The sequence below is a fragment of the Chinchilla lanigera genome, unplaced genomic scaffold (genome assembly GCF_000276665.1).
Source record: "Chinchilla lanigera isolate Chin_1 unplaced genomic scaffold, ChiLan1.0 scaffold00089, whole genome shotgun sequence".
Lineage (NCBI taxonomy): Eukaryota > Metazoa > Chordata > Mammalia > Rodentia > Chinchillidae > Chinchilla > Chinchilla lanigera.
In genome coordinates this window covers 9,287,367-9,309,781 of record NW_004955490.1, presented here as the reverse complement: position 1 = coordinate 9,309,781, position 22,415 = coordinate 9,287,367, and the positions used below count along the sequence as shown (strand labels likewise).

Genomic DNA, 22,415 nt, shown 5'->3' with positions numbered 1-22,415 from the left:
TTACTGACCTATGAGTTCCCTAATATTAGTAACAGAACCTCATGGATGTTTATATCCCCTACAAATTATTTTTACATCAGGTGCTCAATAAATATTAATAAATACATAAATATCCTTCTTTTGTCCTGCTGGGGGTCATTTTAAATCATTTTAACAATTAATTTTTTATGTTAAAAATACTACATTAAAACAATTCATTTTCTTTTACAGGTGCAGGAGACATTGTTGCAATCATGATTGGCAATCTTAAAGGAACAAAAATTCTACAATCTATTCAAAGAGGCATACAAGTAACAATGGTCATCGAAGTAGGGAAAAAGCACGGCCCTTGGGTGAATCACTATTCAATTTTCTTTGTTTCTGTATCCTTTTTTATTATTACGGCAGCAACTGTGGGATATTTTATCTTTTACTCTGCTCGAAGACTACGGAATGCAAGGGCTCAAAGCAGGAAGCAGGTTAGTAATACTCCTTTCTTCTAATTTGCAATGTTTTTACTTTTTAATTATAGTTTTAGTCACATATTTCAATATACTTCAGTTACTAGACACTGATCTATGCATGTTTGGTGAAATCTAATAGTTTTTTAAACTATGTCAGCTTCCATCTTCTCAAATCTTTTATGTACTATAATTTGTCCTGCTTGATGAAATCTTTAACACCTCCATCAGGAGTACAGCCAACATTTAATTATAACTTGTGTAAATACGTATGTTCTCTTATATAAACATTTTTCTAAATTACAAAAGCATTTTGTACTCAATAAAGAAACTTTAGAAAGTACAGAGGAAAATACTTTCATAAAACCAAATATAACAAATTAACTGTAGTCACTGCCCAAAGGTAAACACTCTTATTTTATATGTACATTTTCAGGTGGAAGTGGAGCAGAGATGAGATTAGACTGAATTTCATGAGTCCACAGGTTTAAAGATTTAGTTGTGATAGTTAAGATAGTTATACAACTACTTTCTCTTAGGTCACTGAAAAGAAAGGTTTCTGCTAATATTATTTGAACAAGATATCATGCCTATATCTTGTACTCTGAATAACTACTAGGAAGACAACAATATGCAATGTATTTATTATCGTAACTCTCCTACTAATCTGTTTTGAAACTCTGTTCTATCGTTATTTTTATTTTTTTCTCTTTAAAATAAAAAAAGATCTAATTGTGCATGATACAGTGCTGGGCTATAAACCAAGTCACATATTCATATTTTTTACTATATTGTAACACCAACTTAAAAAAGATACAAAGTATAGAAATAGGAAAGCAAAGACACCAATAATTATTAAACAGAACAGTCCCTGTAAGTCTGCGTTGTTGGTCTTCCCACCCTATCAATTGTCCCTCATCTCCCTCATGTCCTTTTTTTCTTATTCACCTTAAATTTTGTGGCCACTTCCATGCATACCTCTTCTGTTCCCTTTGCACTTCTTTTTTGTTGTATAGCTGTCCCTTTGGTATCCAAAGGTGATTGATTCCAGGACCTCCCCCTGGGTACCAAATCTGCAGATGTGCAAGTACCTCATATAAAATGGTGCAGTATTTGATTAAAACCTATGCACATCCTTCCATATATTTTAAATCATCTCTGGATTACTTATAATACCTAATTTAGCATCAATGCTATGTATATAGCTATTGGACTGTGTAGAGAATAGTGGCAATGAAAAAGTCCGTCCATGTTCAATAGAGGTGCAGTTGTTTCATTCTGAATATTTTCAGTCTGAGGTTTGTTGAACCTGCATGCAGAATACACAAATATGAAAAGTGAGCTTTACTTACTGGCAAAATTAAACCCTGGTTAACCTCAACTTCCTACCTACTCTATGTACCTTGCATAGGTAAAATACCAGAAAAATTTACAGATATAATGACTTCACTTTAAATTTATTACCACAAACTCAGAGTGGATCCTGAATTCTGCCCGGTAGTCATATTGTTTTCTTAGCCATTTCTTCTCCTACTTTCCTAGGTGACTAATCACACACGTTCCTTTCTCCTTAAACCTCCAACACCTCCTCCAACTGTACACTCCACTTGTATCTTAGTCAACTGACAAAATGGGAGCAATCAAAAGCATAATTTCTTATAAGTAATTTTGAGAAATTTCCTTCTGAATAAAATGTATGCATATTGATGAAACTTCGGAAAACACAAAAATGTTTAAATAAAATGACGTGTTCATAATTTAAAGACTAAAACTAAAAATCATATGTCCACATCCGCCCATCTATTTGCATCTAAGTCTACATCTTATTCCTTGTCTTCTCTTGCTATGCATGAGCTGCTCCTTTGCAAAGGTCAGCCCTTTCCCTCATGTACAGTATTCTCTTTGTCTTTTGCACATTCAAGTACATCACTCCAGTAATTGTCCTCTTTCTCTACTCTACATGTAACAGTGTTTTCTTCTCTTCTGTATCTTTCCCATCAACACAAACCCATACTATTATTGCTCCCATTTTCAAAATAACTTCTCTTGACTCCAGGTGAAAAGCCTTGAAATTATTCTTCATTACTTGTTTTCCCCTAACTTCCTACAAAATACCGATTAGAAAATCCTGTTGGTTCTACCTTCATTATATATCAAAATCTGATTCTTTCTCACTACTTCCACTGTCTCTGCCCTCATCCATGCCACCATCATTTCTTTTTTTGTTTGTTTGTTTTCTGGTACCGGGAATCGAACTCACAGCCTTGCACTTGTCAGGCAGGTGCTGTGCCGCTGAGCTAAATCCCCAGCCCCTGCCACCATCGTTTCATATTCCTATTCCTTTCAAGTACTCCTAACACAACAGCATAGTGGCACACCACGTCTCCAGAATGCTCAAGAGAAATTTAATGCTTCCAAGTGATCTTATAGTGGAGAAAACAGAATAGATTTTATATTTACTGAGAAATTCCTGTAAATAGGCAGTGAATTTTTGAGCCACTTCATTCACTCTTTCTTCAAAAGGCAAAAAAGAATTTAATTTATTTGGGAGTGGGAGGAGTGGTGAGGATTTTCATATAGTAAGAAAGTTAACTAAATTTAAGAATAGATGAGAAATTAAAGTTTTATTATGAAAATGTCACAATGATTAGATATCTGTATGTGGTAATAAGTGATGATTATGTCAGTGTTTAAAGTTAAATGACTTTTGTCCTTCTCAGGGCAACAGCTTATCACATTTGTGGCAGGTTCAGCCTGTTACTAGCTGTGGTCAAAAGGATGTTCAAAATTCCTGTGCCAGCCTACTCAACAGCTTCACATTATGTTAATATTTGATATTTGTATATCATGCTGTTTTTATCTCTGAGGTTCGATAGAATTCGCTACCTGGTACGATTATTCAATGGTTATAGTTACAATGACAAAAATTTATTGGTTTGTGTTTCCGTAAGGGCTCTCAGGCATGTGTTACTGTATTGTACGTATTGTACTATATAATAAATGTATTAACTCCATTAGCAAATAATAGAGTTTCAAAAGAATTTTGGTGTTGTACAAACTTCACTGGATATTTAGCTCTGATCCCATTTTTCATTTAAGTAATTTTCATAGTTTGTAATGTATTTTATGAAAACTAACCTCGACAGAATTGGTCAAGAATAGAATTAACACTTCTTGTCTATTAGAGAAGGTGTTTGAAAGGGCATCTTATACTTCCTAATGGACTGTGTTTATCCTTTGGGGACACAATATCACTGATAATCACTTTTACTTATAAATATTTGAAAGTGCCATAATGTCATTTATATATTTAACTTTTATGACTTATGATTTACTTTTAAAAGGTAGAGCTTACTATATATAATATTTATAACTGTCACTAAAGATTTAACTGCATTATCTTCATTTTACTGATAGAAATGGTGATGAAGTTGACTTATGGAAATTTTCCTTCATTAGAATATTAAGAAAAAATAAACTCAGTAATTTCATTCCTCTGAAGATTATGATTTATAGTGTATAATGCCACACAAATTGGTAACTGTGCAACCATGACTTTTGTTGACTGAATGCTCAGATGAGCCCCTCAGTGTCATACTTTGACATGTCATAGAAGATGTGCAAAAGTTCACACTTTCCCATTTTTATGGATGGATATCTTTTAAATAAAATGAAAACTATTGATGGGTTATGAATTAAAATAACAAATTCGGTATTAAAAATTGGATTTGTGGCCTTGCTGAGTACAACCCTAACCTGAGACAGGGAAGAGAAATAAGATGGTGTACTCAAACTAAACTACATGGGGGAGTGACCACAGTTACACTTGATTCTAGTTTGCGGTACCCAACAGTTTGGAGGTACAGCACATGGGTCCTAACTTCATTCAAGAAGTTGCCACTCAGTGGCAGTGTATGTGGTGGATTAAACACAACCCAGTGAAACAGAAGAGGCCGGTAGGTGAAAGAGGGGCTAATCTAAAATTGGATAAGCTGAATTTACTTGTAATGATGAGTAACTTTAAAAAGAAAAAGATTTATTAAAAAATAGACAGCTTGGAAGAAATTACTTTGCAAGAGTAAGGAATAGAATACATTTTTATTGGAAAATATAGTAAAGCCTTAATAAAATGGCCCAACAGATCCAATACACAATGCTAGAAAATGATAGGACTCAACACTGGGGAAGAGCATATACTCTAACACAACAGAATCTGTTAATAATTTTACTTAACATGGAGGCCCAAGTAGTCATGGGGCAATAGCTTTCCATATTTACATGTGAAAGCTCAAGGAAAGAATCTTTGAGACATAAACAAATCCTTCAATTTATAGAATTTTTGTGGTGGGAACTGAAATGTACATTACTGATCTCTGACTGATCTTGACCAGAGAATGGACCAAAATAAGACCAGCTTGTATGATTAGAAGTAATACTGAATGAATGATATCCATGTACTCCCCATGGGAGAAGAGATGACATTACTGTCCAACAGTTAATGGGACTCTGCATCTGTATAAAAATGAGAACTGATACAAATTAATGGCCTTTGCCTCAGCTAAAATATAGAATGTAGAAATTGAAGAATCCTTGTCACTGATGGAAACATTTGTCAATAATAATATTTGGTATATAGGTAAAGGTAAGTCTTCTAGGAAGGTTTAATAAGCACCTCTATGATATTCCATGATTTATTTTATAACTAAACAAAACTCTTTCATAAGGATACAGTAATATGTTATGATACTAGTATTATTGGTAAGATTTAATTACCTTATAGAAAATAAATCATGTGGTATTCAGATGTTTTGGGAAATTGAACTAAGACTTCCTCAAGGTGTAGTCCACATGGAGAGTCATTGGCCTAAGAAAGAATTAAAATGACTTAGTTCGTTACTATATTAAATGACTCTATATAACTTTATCACAAAGTTCAAATGGCCATTAATCCAGAGCAAAAATGGATAACTATATTGCACACCCGTATAAGGATATTTGTGAGAGTCTTACAGATTGGATGAATTGCTCATTTGTACCTATTTCCAACCTTGTTGGCTTATGCAAATACTACATATACTTAATGTTGTTCTAACAGCACTTTGTACATAGGTAAGTAAGTAGGTAGGTAGTAGATAGACATATAATATGCTTATGTATAAATAGTATATACATACATCTTGTATTATACAAATAAACATATATTATAGTATAAATACTATACTAACTGAAGTATAACATGTATACATAATAATTAAATAGTATTTATACATAATCTTTTATATAATATATATGCATAAAAGTGGATACTGCAACACATATTCACTTACTATAGAAGCTAAATTCTGTACTAAGTGAAATATTTCTATATAAGTACTGTACTAACACTTGCTGCCCTGACTATTTTGTTGTGAAAAGGTTAGACCAAGGGCAAGGGGATATATAGCGTAAAAGAGGAACCAGCACAGACCTAGTTGCTTACCCTTTGTATGTCCCCAAGGTAACCACAATTGGACCTTTTCCAAGCCTGGGAATGTGGCCTTCAAAGTGTCCTTTATGTTAGTGAGTGATTATATTGTTCTATACACCTGGAACAACGGATCATGTTGTACCAGCTACTCAAGGTTGTTTTACACAACAATGAAGATTGATGATATAGACCTAGTTTCATTGTTGGGTTCCTGAGTTTGGGACAACATAGCCATTCACCTCTCCAACTGAGTCCTAGACACTGATACTTAAATCGGCTCCTTGGGAAGAAATTAGTCACACATGTCCCTTTGGTTCAGCCCCAGAGATAGCATTAGTGTGTACTCTCAGATGCGGAAGGGCTAGGCTATATTAGTATCTTAAAACTTGCCCTTGAACTTAAAACATTATTAAAAATTAACTAAATTATTTCCACTTACATTGTTTTCTCTACTAGTATATAAAATTAACTGGACGATTCATCAGCTGTCTGTATACTGTACAATTACTAACACATTTTAGTAATTGATGTGCTTGCGTGTGTGTATCTGTTTCTGCCTATACTTAAGAATTGTTCAGGGCCTTTAAAAACCATGAGAATTTTGGCTTAAAGCATGTTAATTATATATTTGTCTAAGTGAGATCTAGCTTCCGAGTGTCTCACTAATCAAAAGGAAAATAATACTGGGTCTTAAAATTGTTATATATTCGCCTAATTTTTCATTTATATCACAGATTCTTTTTTGAGACTTTTTTCTATGCTACTGTGTTAGTTACCTTTCTGTCAGTGTGAAAAAATATCTGGAGTAACCTAAAGGAGGAAAGGTTTGTTTTGTCTTTTACACGGTTTCAGAGGTTTCAGTTCATGGTCACTCAGCCCCATCACTTGAGATCTGTGTAAGGCAGTACATCATACCCAAAGCCTGTGGTGCAGAGAGTTGCTCACCTCATGGCAGCTAGGAGGCAAAGAGAGAGAAAGGAAATGATCAGGGTCCAAATATCCCTTGCAAGGACACACTCGCAATTATGTAACTTCTTCCACTCGGCCAAATTCCTAAATATTCCACTACCTCCCACAATAGCAACACAGGGTAGAGACCAAGCCGTTAGCAACCTGCAGAGGGCTGGGACTACAGATATGCACCACCATGCCTGTCTGTATCACTAATTATTTTCTTCCATCTTTACTGTGGTACAATAAAGTTGTATTTGACAAATAAAAGTTGTATCTATTCAGGATGTATAACATGATGATTTGACATACACTGTGAAATGATTACCACAAATTAATATATCCATCATGTAATTACCATTCTGTGTGTATGTGTGTCTTTATATGTGATAAAGACATGTAAGTTTTATTGTCTCTAAAAATTTCAAGTAAACCATGCTGTACATCAAATCCTCAGAAGTTACTTGTCTTTACTATAAAAGTTGAACTCATAGAAGCAAAGAGCAGAATAGTAGTTGCCAGAGCTTGGGCTTTTGGGGAAAGTAGTTACCAGGAGGCAGGTCGGCTAAAGGGTTCACGTTTGGAATTATGTTGCTAACTCTAAAGCTCTTGATTGTCTTTCCTTGAATACATTTATTTACATATTATGCATAGGCTTCTATTGAACAAGACAGGTTTTTTTTATTTCTGGTAAACCTAAATTGCCACATAGTTCAGACATTGTTTTTCTCCCAAGCATGTATCTGAGAATAAGAATCCTCTTACTATAATTCTTGATTTTAAGTATTTTGTTCTACAAACACCGAGCAAAATTTATGAAAATGTTTGTTTTTAAAAGTCAGTGGCCTCAGTGTGGGAAGATCTAGTTGATTTATATCTACCTTCCTTTCTTGCTTTTCTGCCCCTATTTCCCATCAAGTAATAAAGATTGAATACATACCTACTGTTATTCATGTAGATTTTACTTAAGCTGAACGCTAAATACCCTGTGACCAAAAGCGAGACTGACAAATTACCAGACTAAAACATGTGTTTTACTTAATTGGATATAAATGCATAAATACAATAACTAGAGTATCTTTGCATTCGCTATAATTTTAAAACTTAACATTGTAATAAAAAAAGTAAGAATTGGTTTGACTTTTTACTCTCAGCCCCAATAAATTCCTACTCAGAATAAAAAAATTGTAGATGCGATCTTCAGTGACTAGAGTCATGGGAGCTTTTAAGTAGCCAGAGTAATAATGTGCTTCTGTTAAGAAAACTGACCCACAACTGGTTTTTTAAAATCAGTTTTCAAGTCAACTGCCAAATATTCTTAGGCCAAGTATCTCTCAGGATTAAGAAGGAAGAGAGAGGCTGTTGGTGTAATGTAGTTGCTCTACATTTTCCTAAGACACAGTAAGTAGCCAATTCTAAAAGAATTTTTAAGATTGGATAGTAGCTGACTTTGAGGTTTTTTGCTCCTTGTTTTTTTCACTCATCTTCTTCACAAGGAATGCGAAGCCCTTTAATGGCTTCTTTGCTATGACACAATGAAGGCAGTGAACTACAGTAGAGAGTTCATGGGCTCTTACATCCAGGTAGAACCTGAGCTTGAAGGAATCACAGATCCTCAACTCACCAGCTGCCTGCACCTTAGTCCAGCTTTAGAATCTTACTTTTCTTGTCTATAAAATCTGGCTATTGAAATACCTATTTCACAAGATTGTTAATGATTATTCATGATGACATGTAAAAATCTTAGTTCAGGGCGGGGGATATAGTTCAATGGCACAGCGTCTGCCTGGCAAGTGCAAGGTCCTGAGTTCATTTCCTCAAAAAAAAAATAATAATAATATTAACACAAAAAAAAAATCTTAGTTAAAACTGACACATGGTAGGGGACCAATAAACACTCTCTAAACCTTTCTTTCCCAAAATTTAATAAAGCAGAGGCTTTTAATAAGTAAAACTGAAAAGTGTCTTAGATGAGAAAACTATAAACATCTGTTCATATTTTCTGCATTCAGAAACTATTCTGTGAGCAACTACTAGCCATAATGGGACTTATTTTACAAATACTAAAACCCATTCATCTAACTACTCATAAGCTAGTAAGAGAGAAAGACAAGTGAATAACACAATTACAAAACATGTTAAGAGGTGAAAACAATGTGCTACTAGAATATACAGGTAGAAGGGAATTCTGATATTGTGGCAAGGCACTGGAAAAGTCTCTGAGGTAATTTGTGGAGCAATGCATATATACTCTTGAAGTTCTGGTTTTTAAGGAATAGAACAAAAATTACCATTTGCATTAGTACATATTGTCTATGAGTGTTGAAGTGTATTGTGGAACTGAAAACTTGATTTAATTATTTTCCAGACATCCATATTTAATATAAACTACTTGGTCCTAATGCTGCTGAGTGGGAAGACAGCAGTTTGGAACTCTTACTCTCAATGATTTCTGCCTTTTAATCTTTTCCTCACCTTTTAGTTCTTCTCATGCTCCATCTTCACTTCTGACTGAATTATACATAATGGCTTAATCCTCACTTCCTAAATGAGCCTTGAATATCCATACCCATTTAGATATGTGCTCATTGAAACAAAAAAGATGGCTAGTCTCAGAATCCATCCTCCTTATTAGGCAATAGTGGTTATGGACAGCAATTTATTCTAATATGAATACTATAAAGGTTGGTATCATCCTCATTTTGTAGATGAGTAAATAAGCTCAAAGAATTGACTTATCTAGAGTTATTCATTTAGTAAGAGACAAAATCAGATTTTGAATCGATGTCCAATTGAATCCAAGTCCTATGTGCTTTCTACTAAACATGTTTCAGAAAAGAAATCAGAGGAGATACACTTTAAGGTCATCTGAGCTTGAAAATAGGAAAATTGCTTTGAAAATTCATAGCATCTGAATCCATTTGGAATGGAGACATATAGCTTTAACATTGTAATCCCAAAAAATGCTGTTTAAGAAAGTAAGAAGGGGGCTGGGGATTTAGCTCAGTGGCACAGTGCTTGCCTAGCCAGCACAAGGTCATGAATTCTATTCCCGTTACCGGAAAAAAAAAAAAAAAAAGAAGAAGAAAGTAAGGAAATACAATGAAAAAGCTTCGGTAATTTAAAAAAATCTTGCCTAATATAAAAAAAGGGACATTCATTACAGTTAATTAAATTTTGTTTTAAAATACATGTATACATTGACTTTTACCTGATAAATATTTATTAGTACACTTTATGTTTTTCAGCCTAATTCTTTTAAAAAATTCTTTTTCTAATATTTGCTATCTCTATTACAGAGACAACTAAAAGCAGATGCTAAAAAAGCTATTGGAAGGCTTCAGCTGCGCACACTGAAACAAGGAGACAAGGTGCATTTATTACTTTTAAATGCCATTTATTGTAAAGCAGTGCTTCCAAGCCATTGTTCAAACTAAATACTCTTTCAATATGGTTTTCATTGGCATTTTTAAACCTTATTAGCTTTAAAAATGCATTTAATGCTGGGAGTAGGCTGAATAATGACCTCCAAATATATCTAAGTCCAAATCCCTGGAGCCCATAAACATTACCTTATATGGCAGAAAGGACTTAGCAGATACAATTAAGATAAGGAAATTGAGATAGGAAGATTATTCTGGGTTATTCAGATGGGTCCTAGATATAATCACAGTGTTCTTATAAGGTGAAGGAAGAGGGAGATATGGCAATGGAAACAAGAAGTTGGACTGGCTCAAGGAAGAGGCAAAGATGGCAGACAACCTCTACAGGATGTAAAAGGATTTTCCCCTGAAACTTCAAAGAAAGAACATAGCACCAGCAACAGTAAAAGAATAAAGTTGTGTAGTTTTAAGCCACTAAATTATAGTAACTGCTTCAGCAACAACAGTAAACTAATGCAATGCTCCAGTGCAACTTTGCTTGAAAATTTATTTTCAGACTTAGGGCAGTTGAGAACATCCATTGGTGGATAAAATATGTATCATAAAAATAGCTGTAGAACTCATCAAAATAAAGATATACCATTTACAACAGCATCAAAGGCATTAAATGCTTATATATAAGTTGTCAGATTATCTACAAGATTTATATGCTGAAAATGCAAAAATATTAATGAAATAAATCTAAAAAGAGAAATGCCATGTTTCTAGGTCAGAAAACTCATTGTTAAGGTGTCATTTCCTTCAAAACTAGCGATTCGATGTTTCAATAAAAAATCCTAGTGGGAACGTTTATAAAAATTTACAGGCTGATTCTAATTTTATATGGAAAAGCTAAAGAGCTACAATAAACAAAACAATTTTGATAAATAAATGCAACTTTTGACAATTCATACTACATAATTTGCAGAACTATTTTTTGTTTTGTTTTGAGACAGGGTTTCACTATGCAGTTCAAGCTGGTCTGAACTCATTGTGTAGCCCAGGGTGGCCTCAAACTCATGGCGATCCTCCTGCCTCAGCCTTCAGGGTGCTGGGATTACAGGCATGCAGCACCAAACCCAGCTAAAACTCTTTTAAAACTACAGTAGTCAAGATACTCTGGTATTGGAGAAAGAATAGACTTATGATGAATCAATGAAACAGAACAGAGTCCAGATAGAGACCAGTACATATATGGTTAATTTATTTCCCAGAAAAATTCAAAAGTATCCAATAAAGGAAGAATAGACTTATACAACAAACAGATAACCATAAGAAAAAGGAGAATCTCAATTACAGTGATACTTTGATTCATGAATTCAGTTCTCTTCTCTCTAGTTACAAACTGAACTGGATGAGAACCAAATCAAATTTCTCCATAAGGTCAACATTGAACCTAAGCACTGAATTTTATTCAGTTCTCATTCAATGCGGTTTGTGACCAGAATCATGGAAAAAATCAAGTTCATGAACTGAGGTACCACTGTCATTCTTCATACAATATTTAAAAATTAACTCAAAATAGATTATAGATCTAAAGATAAAACCTAAAACTCAAAATTTTTAGCAGAAAACTTTGAAGAAAAAATCTTCATGATGTGGATCACAAAAACGTCTTCAATATGTCACCAAAAACAAGTACATAAAAGAAGAAATTTGTCAAATTTAAGAATCTATACTCTTTGAAAGACATGGTTAAGACAAAGAAAAGGCAAGGAGTAGACTGGGAGAAAATATTTATGCCTCACCTATTTCTTAAAGGACTGTATCCAGAGAGTATAAAGAATTCTTAACAGTAAGAAAAATCCAACTCAATAAAAAATAGGCAACCAAAACAGACACTACAACAACAAAAATGTACAAGCACATAAAAAGATGCTCAAAATCATTGATCATTAGGGAACTATAGAATTAAAACCACAGTGAGATATCACTGCACATTCATTAGAATAGCTAAAATTAATACAACTGAACATGCCAAGAGCTGATCAAGATGTGAACTAACTGGAACTCATGCATTTTCTGGCAACACTGCAAAGTGGTATGGCCACTTTGAAAAAGAGTCTGGTGTCTACGGCCATACCACCCTGAATGCGCCTGATCTTGTCTGAAAAAGAATTTGGTAATTTCTTATGAAGTTAAAAATACATTTATCAAAGCTAGGCATGGCAGTGCACACCTATAATCCTACTGCCCTGGCGGCTGAGGCAGGAGGATTACTGTAAGTTTGAGGCCAGCCTAGGCTACATAATGAGTTCAAGGCCAGCGTGAACTACATAATGAAGCCCTGTCACAAAAAAAAAAAAGGTACACTTACCATACTAGATATTTACAGTGAAGGGGGAATGCCCTATATTCAAATAAAACCTGTTCTCAATTGTTCATGGAAGCTTTATTCGTAATTATCCAAAACTGGAAAGAACCTGAATGTCCTTCAAGTGGTGAATGGATGAACCATGAAATACCATTTAGCAGTAAAAAGGGTGTGGGAACTCTACTGATACAATAATATGGATGAATCTTTTATATATTATGTTATGTGAAGGAAGTGAGATTCAAAGGATAGATAGTGCATGATTCCATTCATTTTACATTCCAGAAAAGCTCAGCTGTAGAAACTGAAAATAATGGTTGCCAGGGACTGGAAGTGAGAGAAGCTCCATACTCCAAGGAGCATGAACAAATTTGTTGGAGTAATGTTGCTACTGTATATCTTGATTATAGTAGGAGCGAAACACTTGCATATTTCAAAATTTGCAGAACTGTACACTAAAAGTAAATTTTACTGTATGTAAATTACACCTTATTTTAAAATAAGAAACATAAAATTGTACAAATGACATTTTATGAATTCTAAAATCAGGAAAAAGAGTTTAAATCAGTGCTGTATGATTGTTTTGTTCCTTTTTTGTTGACTTTATTGTTTTATCCATTTTAAGTCTAAATAAATTTAAATGACCTATTGAAACTTTATAGCTAGTCACTTAGTGAAAGGATTTCTATAGGAATTTATGGTAGTTGAATATACATGTATTCTGATTTTGCTCCAAAGTTTAATTCATTTTTTCTTACTTATCAGAGTAATAATAACTGTTTGCTCATAGGAAATCGGCCCTGATGGAGATAGTTGTGCTGTGTGTATTGAACTATATAAGCCAAATGATTTGGTGCGCATCTTAACTTGCAAGTGAGTTTATTTTTGCTTTATACCATCAACTGAAATTGATGACACACAAAAGTGATTATGATAGAAAAACTATTTTAAATGTTTCCAAATTGATTTAGATTTAAATACAGAAAAATGCTTTATCTTTTAATAACACAGTAATTGATACTGTCTAGTTGTATAGCTTCCATAACTGGGTACAACTTATTATAAACTAATTCCATGGAAAATTTAGAACCTTGCTAGTACTGGATTATTTAATGTTATATTTAATCCAGAGCCAGGCGTGGTGGAGCATGCCTGTAATCCCAACACTCAGGAAGTTGAGACAGGAGGACTGCAGTGAGTTTGAGGCCAGCCTGGTCTACATAGTGAGTTCAAGGTCAGCCTAAACTACATAGCAAGACCCTGTCTCAGAAAAACAACAAAAAATTCATTCCAACAATTCCCTTAAGAAAAAATAAACTTATGAGCACCTGTTTGAAATTCTTCACTCTTACACCACCACCACCACCACCACCATCATCATCAGCCCTCTCTTTAAGGGTGTTCTTAACACTCTTGACACTCTTTTTTTTTTTTTTTTGGTTTTTCTCCGGTACTGGGAACCGAACTCACGACCTTGCACTTACCAGGCAGGCGCTTTGCCGCTGAGCTAAATCCCCAGCCCCACTCTTGACACTCTTAGCTATTAAATATTGGTGCTCTTGAAACATAGCACATTGCCTAAAGCACCAATATTACGTTGTACTCAGTACTATATTATACTCTGTTATGAGAATGACTATAAAATTTTACAGTTAAGTAATTGACTATTTCAAATTGTAACATTTGAATTATTTAAATCAGGTAATAACCATCTTCAAGTAATGAGAACTGAAAATAGTTGTTTTTGGAAACTAGGGTAATGAGACTTTTATATTTAAAAATACTGTATTGGGCAGGGGATATAGCTCATTGGTACAAGCACCTGCCTAGCAAGTGCAAGGTCCTGAGTTCAATTTGTGGTACCAAAAAAAGGAAAAAAAAAAGAATGACTTAAATAAAAAATAAAAATACTGTATTATGAACTTTGCAAATTTTGTACCTTTGGCTTCTGCTTTGTATTAATAGTGTGTTTCAAATGGTGAAAAGACATCAAATCAAAGACAAAGTCATGATAAAATCTGGTACTATACATTAAGGAAAGTGCTGTTGTGTTTTACATCTGACAACTAATTGTATTTTCTCCTTCATTAGCCATATTTTCCATAAGATATGTGTGGACCCATGGCTGTTAGAACACAGGACTTGCCCCATGTGCAAATGTGACATTCTCAAAGCTTTGGGAATTGAGGTAAGTATTACCACAGTACTTCTATGAAAGAACTTAATAAGTATGCTATGGATACCCAGGAAAATAACTTCCTTTTTTAAGCTATGTAATGTACCACATATATAGTTTATATCTAAAACTAGATATATTTACATCATAGTGATGTGAGGTGCCATTTTGGACCATCTCCATTTTCCTTCTTTCTCCTTCTCCTCAGATGTACTTATTATTTGGTCAGAATTTGACAGTGACCATATAAACTACCAACTTAGCACCCCTCTTTCTGTTTTTCACTCTATTATCACATAGTAGCCAAATGTCTAATAAAATGGGCATAAGAAAGCATAATAAATATTAAATTATAATTTCATATTTGATGAAAAGTTTGTTTTCAAGATAATAAAAGTCAAGCTCAACAAAATCTCTATGACTTGTAGAGATACACAGACAGTAATGATTCTCAGTCCCCCTAGGGCATGACATGATATATATGTATATTTTAAGGCCTACCTTGTACCAGCCATTATGTTATGAAGTGATGGCATCACCCAAATGAATGTATCAGATGTGCAGCCCATTGGTGGACCCACTTACTTCCCTCACTGGTACCAGCAAGAGATTTTTGTGATCGAAAGGGATTATAGGTTTCAAAGGTTAAGAAAGATTGCTGAAGCAGTCACCATGAAGAAACTTTGCAATGATATATCAAGGAAAATCATGTACTCTGAGAGTATTTTAATTTGTTCAAATACTTTTTAAAGGTGGATGTTGAAGATGGATCAATGTCTTTACAAGTCCCTGTATCAACTGATCCATCCAATAGTGTATCTGCCCATGAAGAGGATAATAGCAGTGAGACTGCTTCATCTGGATACGCTTCAGTACAGGGAGCAGATGAACCCCCTCTGGAGGAACATGTGCAGTCAGCGAGTAAGTACCAGCATATTGACTGGCAAGGAACGCTTCACAAATGATCTACTGTGGATATGTCTGTCTGAGTACTCCTGTTTTTTTAATCTAATAACACATTTCAGGTTTTTTCTACATAAAATTATACAATAAAGAATGCACCCCTACCAAAACTTAATCCACATACTATTCAAATGTACCTGAAATAGATGAGATGCACCAGGAGTAGGGATTATTCACAATAGAAATATTTATTAGAAAGCTTCTCTCTGAACCAATTAAATGTGGGCTTATTGACTACTTACTGGGGCTAAGGAGAAACTTTAAACTTTAAAAGTCATTGTCTACTACAAATAAATCTGAAAGTAAAATAAAGGAGTACTGGAGTGATAGAATGAAATTTGATTTGTAAAAGCTTGATTTATGCCAAGATTCCCAAGAGTCCATGTTCTTCAGATAGGAAACTATGATTTTCAGGATTCATGTGAATTAGCGCTACAATTTAATGATTTTATGCCAATGGAGAAATTTGAGAGAATTGTGTTACTCTTTTCCCAATAAAAAGAAAATTCCTATAAAATTATTTTCCCTTTCTTTAACCTCAAACTTTTTCACGTTTTTTGTTGGTTTGAAGGATTTTTTCTCAATCCTGGTTTTGAGATAATCATATGTTAGCATATGATTAGAAGAAACTAATAATCAAGGTGGCTTGTAAAAGTTTCAGCATCCTCTGACATAAAACTTGGTCTTTTGTAGGCGTGTCAGTACCATAGATACATTGCTGAAGATGTTACAAGGAATACTATCAAGAAATACTTGTATTTCTTGGAATTTAATTACCTTAGTTTCTTTTAATATAAAATAGTCATAGGAATCTTAATAATCTGTTGGATACTCTATCTATAATAATCATTGTCTATTTGCCCCAGACGATCTTGTGTTTCCATGGTTGTGAGGTCATAGAACTCAGTGACGATAAGGACAGTGTACAGGATAACTCGCTGCCCATGATAGTTTTTTTTTTTTTTAATCCCAATCTGCTGTTTTTTGTGCTCGGTTCTTGTGGGTGTAATTTGGGAGAAGAGGATAAGCAGGACAGAACTTGAAAAACAAAATGAAATGATGGTCAATATTCCTTCTTGTACTCTTTACCTAAATAAATGATAGTAATACTCCAAACCACAAACTATGGATACCATAAAGTTTTCCTCTCTCTGTCCCTACTGATTTTATATTCTTTTAATCAATTTTGCCCCTTAATTTCCAACTATAATTCCACAGTCATAGCTTGATTATGATTCTGCCCATTTCTTCCTCGCATTTTCTCACAAGAAATTACCTATTTCTTCCACTTTTACTCTCCCAAGAAGTTGGAGAAACCTACTGTCACTTTTGTTATCCCATTCAGTCTTTCCCCTCACTTGGGGTCCTACAAATTAAATATACACAAATAGTTCATGTCGATGTATCACATCATTGAGGTAAGTTCTATAGAATTCAGGTCTTTAAATTTAAGCATTCCTTGAATCACATGGAGAGCTTGTTAAGAGAGAGGCCACCACAAGGGTTTCTGATTTAATAGGTCTGGAGTGAGGCCTGAGAATTTTAATTTCTGTGAGTTTTCCAGGTGATACAGATGTTGCTTGTCCAAGGACCACACTTTGAGAACTATTGAATAAGCTCCTATTTGTCAGCCTTGGTTGTACATCACAATCATTTGGGAAGATTTTAAACACTACTGATGCCTGAGATCTACTTCAGAGCAGTTAAATCAGAATCCATGAGTGAGGGGCTGGGGATTTAGCTCAGCGGCAAAGCGCCTGCCTGGCAAGCGCAAGGTCATGAGTTCAGTTCCCTGTACCGGAGAAAAAACCAAAAAAAAAAAAAAAAAAAAAAAAAACAGAATCCATGAGTGAGGGATTGGGCCCAAGCACAGTGTAGTTTTGTTTTTCATTTTGAAATAATTTCAGATTGATTGACGAAAAAATTTTCAAAAATAGTACAAAGAGCTTCCATATACACGTCACCCCACTTCTGCAAGTGTTAGTACCTTATATAACCATATACAATGATCAAACCCAGGAAATTAATTGATATTATTAAACTACAGACCTTTCTTAAATTTCACCAATTAACCTATGAATGTCCTTTATCTGTCCCAAGATTCCATGTCGTGCTTACTGTCATTTCTCCTTAATCTCCAGTCTGTGAGAATTCTTCAGTCTTTGTCTTCCATGGCGATGGCACTTTTAAAGACTACTTCTCAGTTATTTTATAGGCTGTCCCTCAGTTTAGGCTGGCCTGCTGTTTCCTAATTGTTAAATGCATTATCTGTTCCTGGTAAGAACACCAGAGATGCAATGCTGTATCCTCCCCAATGCCCAGTATTATGAAGCATATATGTTCTTGCCTTATTACTAATGATTTTAACTGTGTCCACTTGGTCAGTGATAGTATCTGTCAAATTTCTCCCTTTGAAGTTAGTATTTTTTCTTTTGTAATTATTAAGTCTATTATAGAAAGACACCTGGGAACTACAGAAATATCCTATTTCTCATTGCTCCTTTAGTCACTAATTTTAGCAATTACTGAAGCTTCTAATTTGCAGTAAATAATATCAAAGTAGTTGCCAAATAGTGATTTTCTATTTCTGTCACCCTTTCTATATTTATCAGTTATCCTTTTAAGGTAAGGAAGAGCTGTTCTTCATTCTGTGTTATCCTCATGATTTACCCATTGCTCATACTGTCCTAGATTTGGTCACTGGGAATTTATGTAAATTGGGTTCTTTGTTCTTTCAATTTCTGTATTGTCTGGTACTGCATTAGTCTGGAATTAGCATTTTTTTCTCTAAAGCGCCAGATAGTAAATATTTTAGGCTCTGTGGGTCATAAATTTCTTCTTCATGTGTGTGTGTGTGTGTGTGTGTGTGTGTGTGTGTATGTGTGTGCTTGGGGAGGGGTTGGTTTGTCTTGTAGCCCTTTAAAAACCTGAAAACCACTCTTAGCTGTTGATTTGGCTGACCCTTAGACTAGAATCTAGGTTAATCTTGTATGCTCCTTGTCTTAACCCAAGAATAAGCCATTTCTTCAGGGGGTCTTTGATTGGAGAATGCTATTTCAAAACCAAGATCTAGGGGGCTGGGGATTTAACTCAGCGGCACAGCACCCGCCTGGCAAGCACGAGGTCATGAGTTCGATTCCCGGTACCAGAAAAACAAAACAAAACAAAACAAAACCAAGATCTAGGCACTAGGCATGCTTATTGCCACTAAGGTATCATTGTTACTGGCCCCTGAAATGAACAAGGGCAGGAAATACATATATGTACTTACACAAATACATATATACATCTAGAGCTCTATCTTCTATGTATGTATCTGTCTATCAATCAGTCAATCAGTCATCTCTCTGAAAAACAGTGAGGTTACACTGATACATCTGATTCTAGTCCAAAATCACAGGGTTCATTCTGGTCTCCCCCTTTCCTTATTTGTAACTCTTTCTCTGGCAGTGAAAGTAAAAAGGCTTTCCTTACCCAAAATATATTGACTCAATTGTTCAATTCTAGAATACACATAAATTCATTTCAGCATTTCTAACTCATACCCCGTGTAAAACAATTTTACTAACTAGAATACACTTCTTTTTGCTTTCAGCCACAAAGGATAAAGTCAAAATACTGTTTACCAAAGTTATTTCAGTTTAGTTCTTACCTTCCTCCCTTCTTTAGGATGGTTATATACGTCATTTTTAATACAATTAGGTCCATTTGTTGCTATGTATAATCCATATTGGGCACTCCTACCTTAATGGTTGATTTTTAAAAATCTATTTCTATTAGTTTATGTGTATTAAAGAACGTTGTTAATTTTTTAAGTGCCCAGGGAATAGTAATGTGCAGCCAGGTTTAAGAAGTGTTATATTTAGCACACAAAAGAAGTAAATGATATAACTTTTGCTCTTTATGAGGTGATAATTAATGTAGGTAGAAGTAAGTACACATACATGAATCGACACAGAGTAATTATAAATCAATACAATAATGTCATACCTGCTTTATGTAAAATGGGCCATGAATCATATAATTATTAAAGGAACAGAGTGTCATAATCAGAGTGTAATGGACTGAAATAAGTAAGGCTTCTTGTAAGGGAATGTTACATTTTGTCTTAAGAGAAGGGTGAAAGCATCCTAAATTTACCATTTCTTTTTAAAGATGAAAATCTACAGCTGGTAAACCATGAAGCAAATTCTGTGGCAGTGGATGTTGTTCCTCATGCTGACAACCCAACCTTTGAAGAAGATGAAACTCCTGATCAAGAAACTGCTGTTCAAGAAAATAAATCATAAGATCTGTGTTAACAGAAAACTTGAAATTTAGTAATTACAGGACTGCCAATCAGGACCTAGTTTACTATTAATGAACTGGATAAATTTAATAAAATAAAAATGATACTGAAAGTGCTGAGATGACTAATATTATACTATAGTTAAATGGCTTAAATATTTAACCTGTTAACTTTTTTTCCAGAAATACATTATAATGTTTTCACAGGCAAACCTCCTCTGAATAGTGATAGCAACATTTTTAAACATTCAAGACTGTCTTCAAGTAGTCATGTTTTTTATTTATAACAATTTTCTTATAAAAAAAACATGTTACTTTTAAAATGTGGAATAGCTGTAATCATTTTATTTTATGATTGTATCTTAATTAAAAATAATACTACTTTAGCTTGGGCAATCTGTGTCAGGGTTTTCTCCAGGTGCTTATATTGATCTGGAATTTTAATGTAAAAAGCAATGCAAACTTAGGCTAGTTCTTTATGAAATGTCTGTTTAAACTACATTAAGTTGATAGAACAAGATTAAAGCAAAATATTTAAATGTTTTCTTTTTAAAATTAGGCTAAATGTATTTTGCGTGTCAAGCATAGTTCATCAGAGAATATGGTCTGAATTGAGTGATATATTAGTGACACCAATTTGACACAAGATTATAGACAAAAAGCTTTCTTACAAAAATATTGTATAACTATTTCTCAAACTTCTGGGATTTTCAAAAGCACAGTATATAAACTACCATACTATTTGGAAATGGTAGTGACAAACTCATACATAACTTGCTAATTGATCTTTGTGCATGAATTAGTCTAATAAAAATGTTCTACAAAATTAGTCAGTAGACAATGTTTTCCAAACAATGTTGACTTCAAAAATTGAGTTTACATTTGGCCTATATGGGCTAAAATTACATTATGCTAAAACTCTGTCCATGTAGCTATAATTTTGTGAATGCATTTTTTTGGTGTTTGAAAAAAAATGGGGGTGGGAATTCCAGGTGCCTTAATATAAAATTTGAAGCTTCATCCACCAAAGTTAAGTAGAGCTATTTAAAAATGCACTTTATTGGTATTCTGCGTGGCTTGTCCTTTATTTTAGTTTTGTTTCCAATGCAAATGTCAGCAGAATTTAGACAAAAATAGAACAGATATGTATTTTTGTTTGCTGAATGTAGAATGGGTAAAACCATTGCATTCTTACACACTGATTTGAAATGCTGTAAATATGTCTCAATTTGTATTGATTCTCTTTAAATATCAAATGTAAATAAAATATTCCAATAAAAGTTTGTGTCTTGTGTTTAACTTACCTATCATACACTAACTTTTCATATATAATTTGCCTGGTTTTGAGAGAAAAAGTAGTGAGATGTAAATGATGACTGATATATTTGATTAATGAAAACTGTTTAGTATGACATCTATTTGTAGGTTTCAATATGTAGAAAGGAAGTGCTGCCATTTTATCACTTAACTGACCATGAATTAGTTCTACATATCAGCAAACTAATAAAGTTGATGAGTAATAATATATAAGTTTAAAAAAAGACCAAGATGTCAGTCCATATTTATGCCATTCATGACATACGGATCTTTAAGTATTTTAAATTTTTCTTTCACCCTTCTCTTTGGCAGTATAAGCATTAGGATGCTTTTAATAAGTTAAATGCATCTCCTTCCTTTGTCAAATGTGAAAAATATGCAGATACTTGGAGCACACCAGAACCATGATTATCAAGCCAAGTGTACACAAGTCTTACATGATAATATGTCAGGGACATGTGTGAGATACTTATATTTTTAGAGAATTAACTTTATTTCAAGTTTTGTGGGAGTTCTTTCAACTTTTTCAAATTTTACCAGCTGTATTTAAGTACAACCTGCATAAAAATCTACTCATTGTAAATGTACAGCTGGATGATGTTTACCAGATACAGTATACTGAGTATACCACAATCTCTAAACATTCCTCAATCCATTTGTAATTAATTCATGCTCCTACTTTCAATCTCTCACAATTACTATTGTTTTTGTCCATAAGTTTGCCTATTCTGGATATTTCATATGAACAGAATAATACAATATATAGACATTTTGTGACTGACTTCTCCTTAGCACAATACTTCCAATGTTCCTCCATATCATAGTATATATCTGTAATCCATTCTTTGTCATTGCTGGTTAATATTACATTGTATGGATACTCCATATTTGGTTGGTCATTTATCAGTTAATGAACCCTTGGGCTTTTCCAACTTTTTGCCATTATGGATAATGTACTGATGTACAATTCTTTATGTAGATGTGTTTTGGATTCATTTGGGTATATGAAAGGAGATAAATTCCACCCCACTTATGAATGTTCTTACTTCCTTCTAGTATCAATTGATATTTTTAACAT

General features: G+C 33.9%; 1 protein-coding gene across 1 annotated transcript; it reads left to right on the top strand.

The window, feature by feature from the left end:
* Window positions 1-210: 210 nt before the first annotated feature.
* Rnf128 (ring finger protein 128, E3 ubiquitin protein ligase) lies at window positions 211-21,300 on the top strand (the record flags this gene model as incomplete). Its single annotated transcript, XM_005404712.2, is given in 6 exon segments — window positions 211-458; window positions 10,158-10,229; window positions 13,385-13,467; window positions 14,686-14,782; window positions 15,523-15,691; window positions 19,889-21,300. Coding segments are annotated over 6 exon segments (803 nt in total), but the record flags the coding sequence as incomplete, so codon positions are not given.
* Between the last annotated feature and the right edge of the window lie 1,115 nt (window positions 21,301-22,415).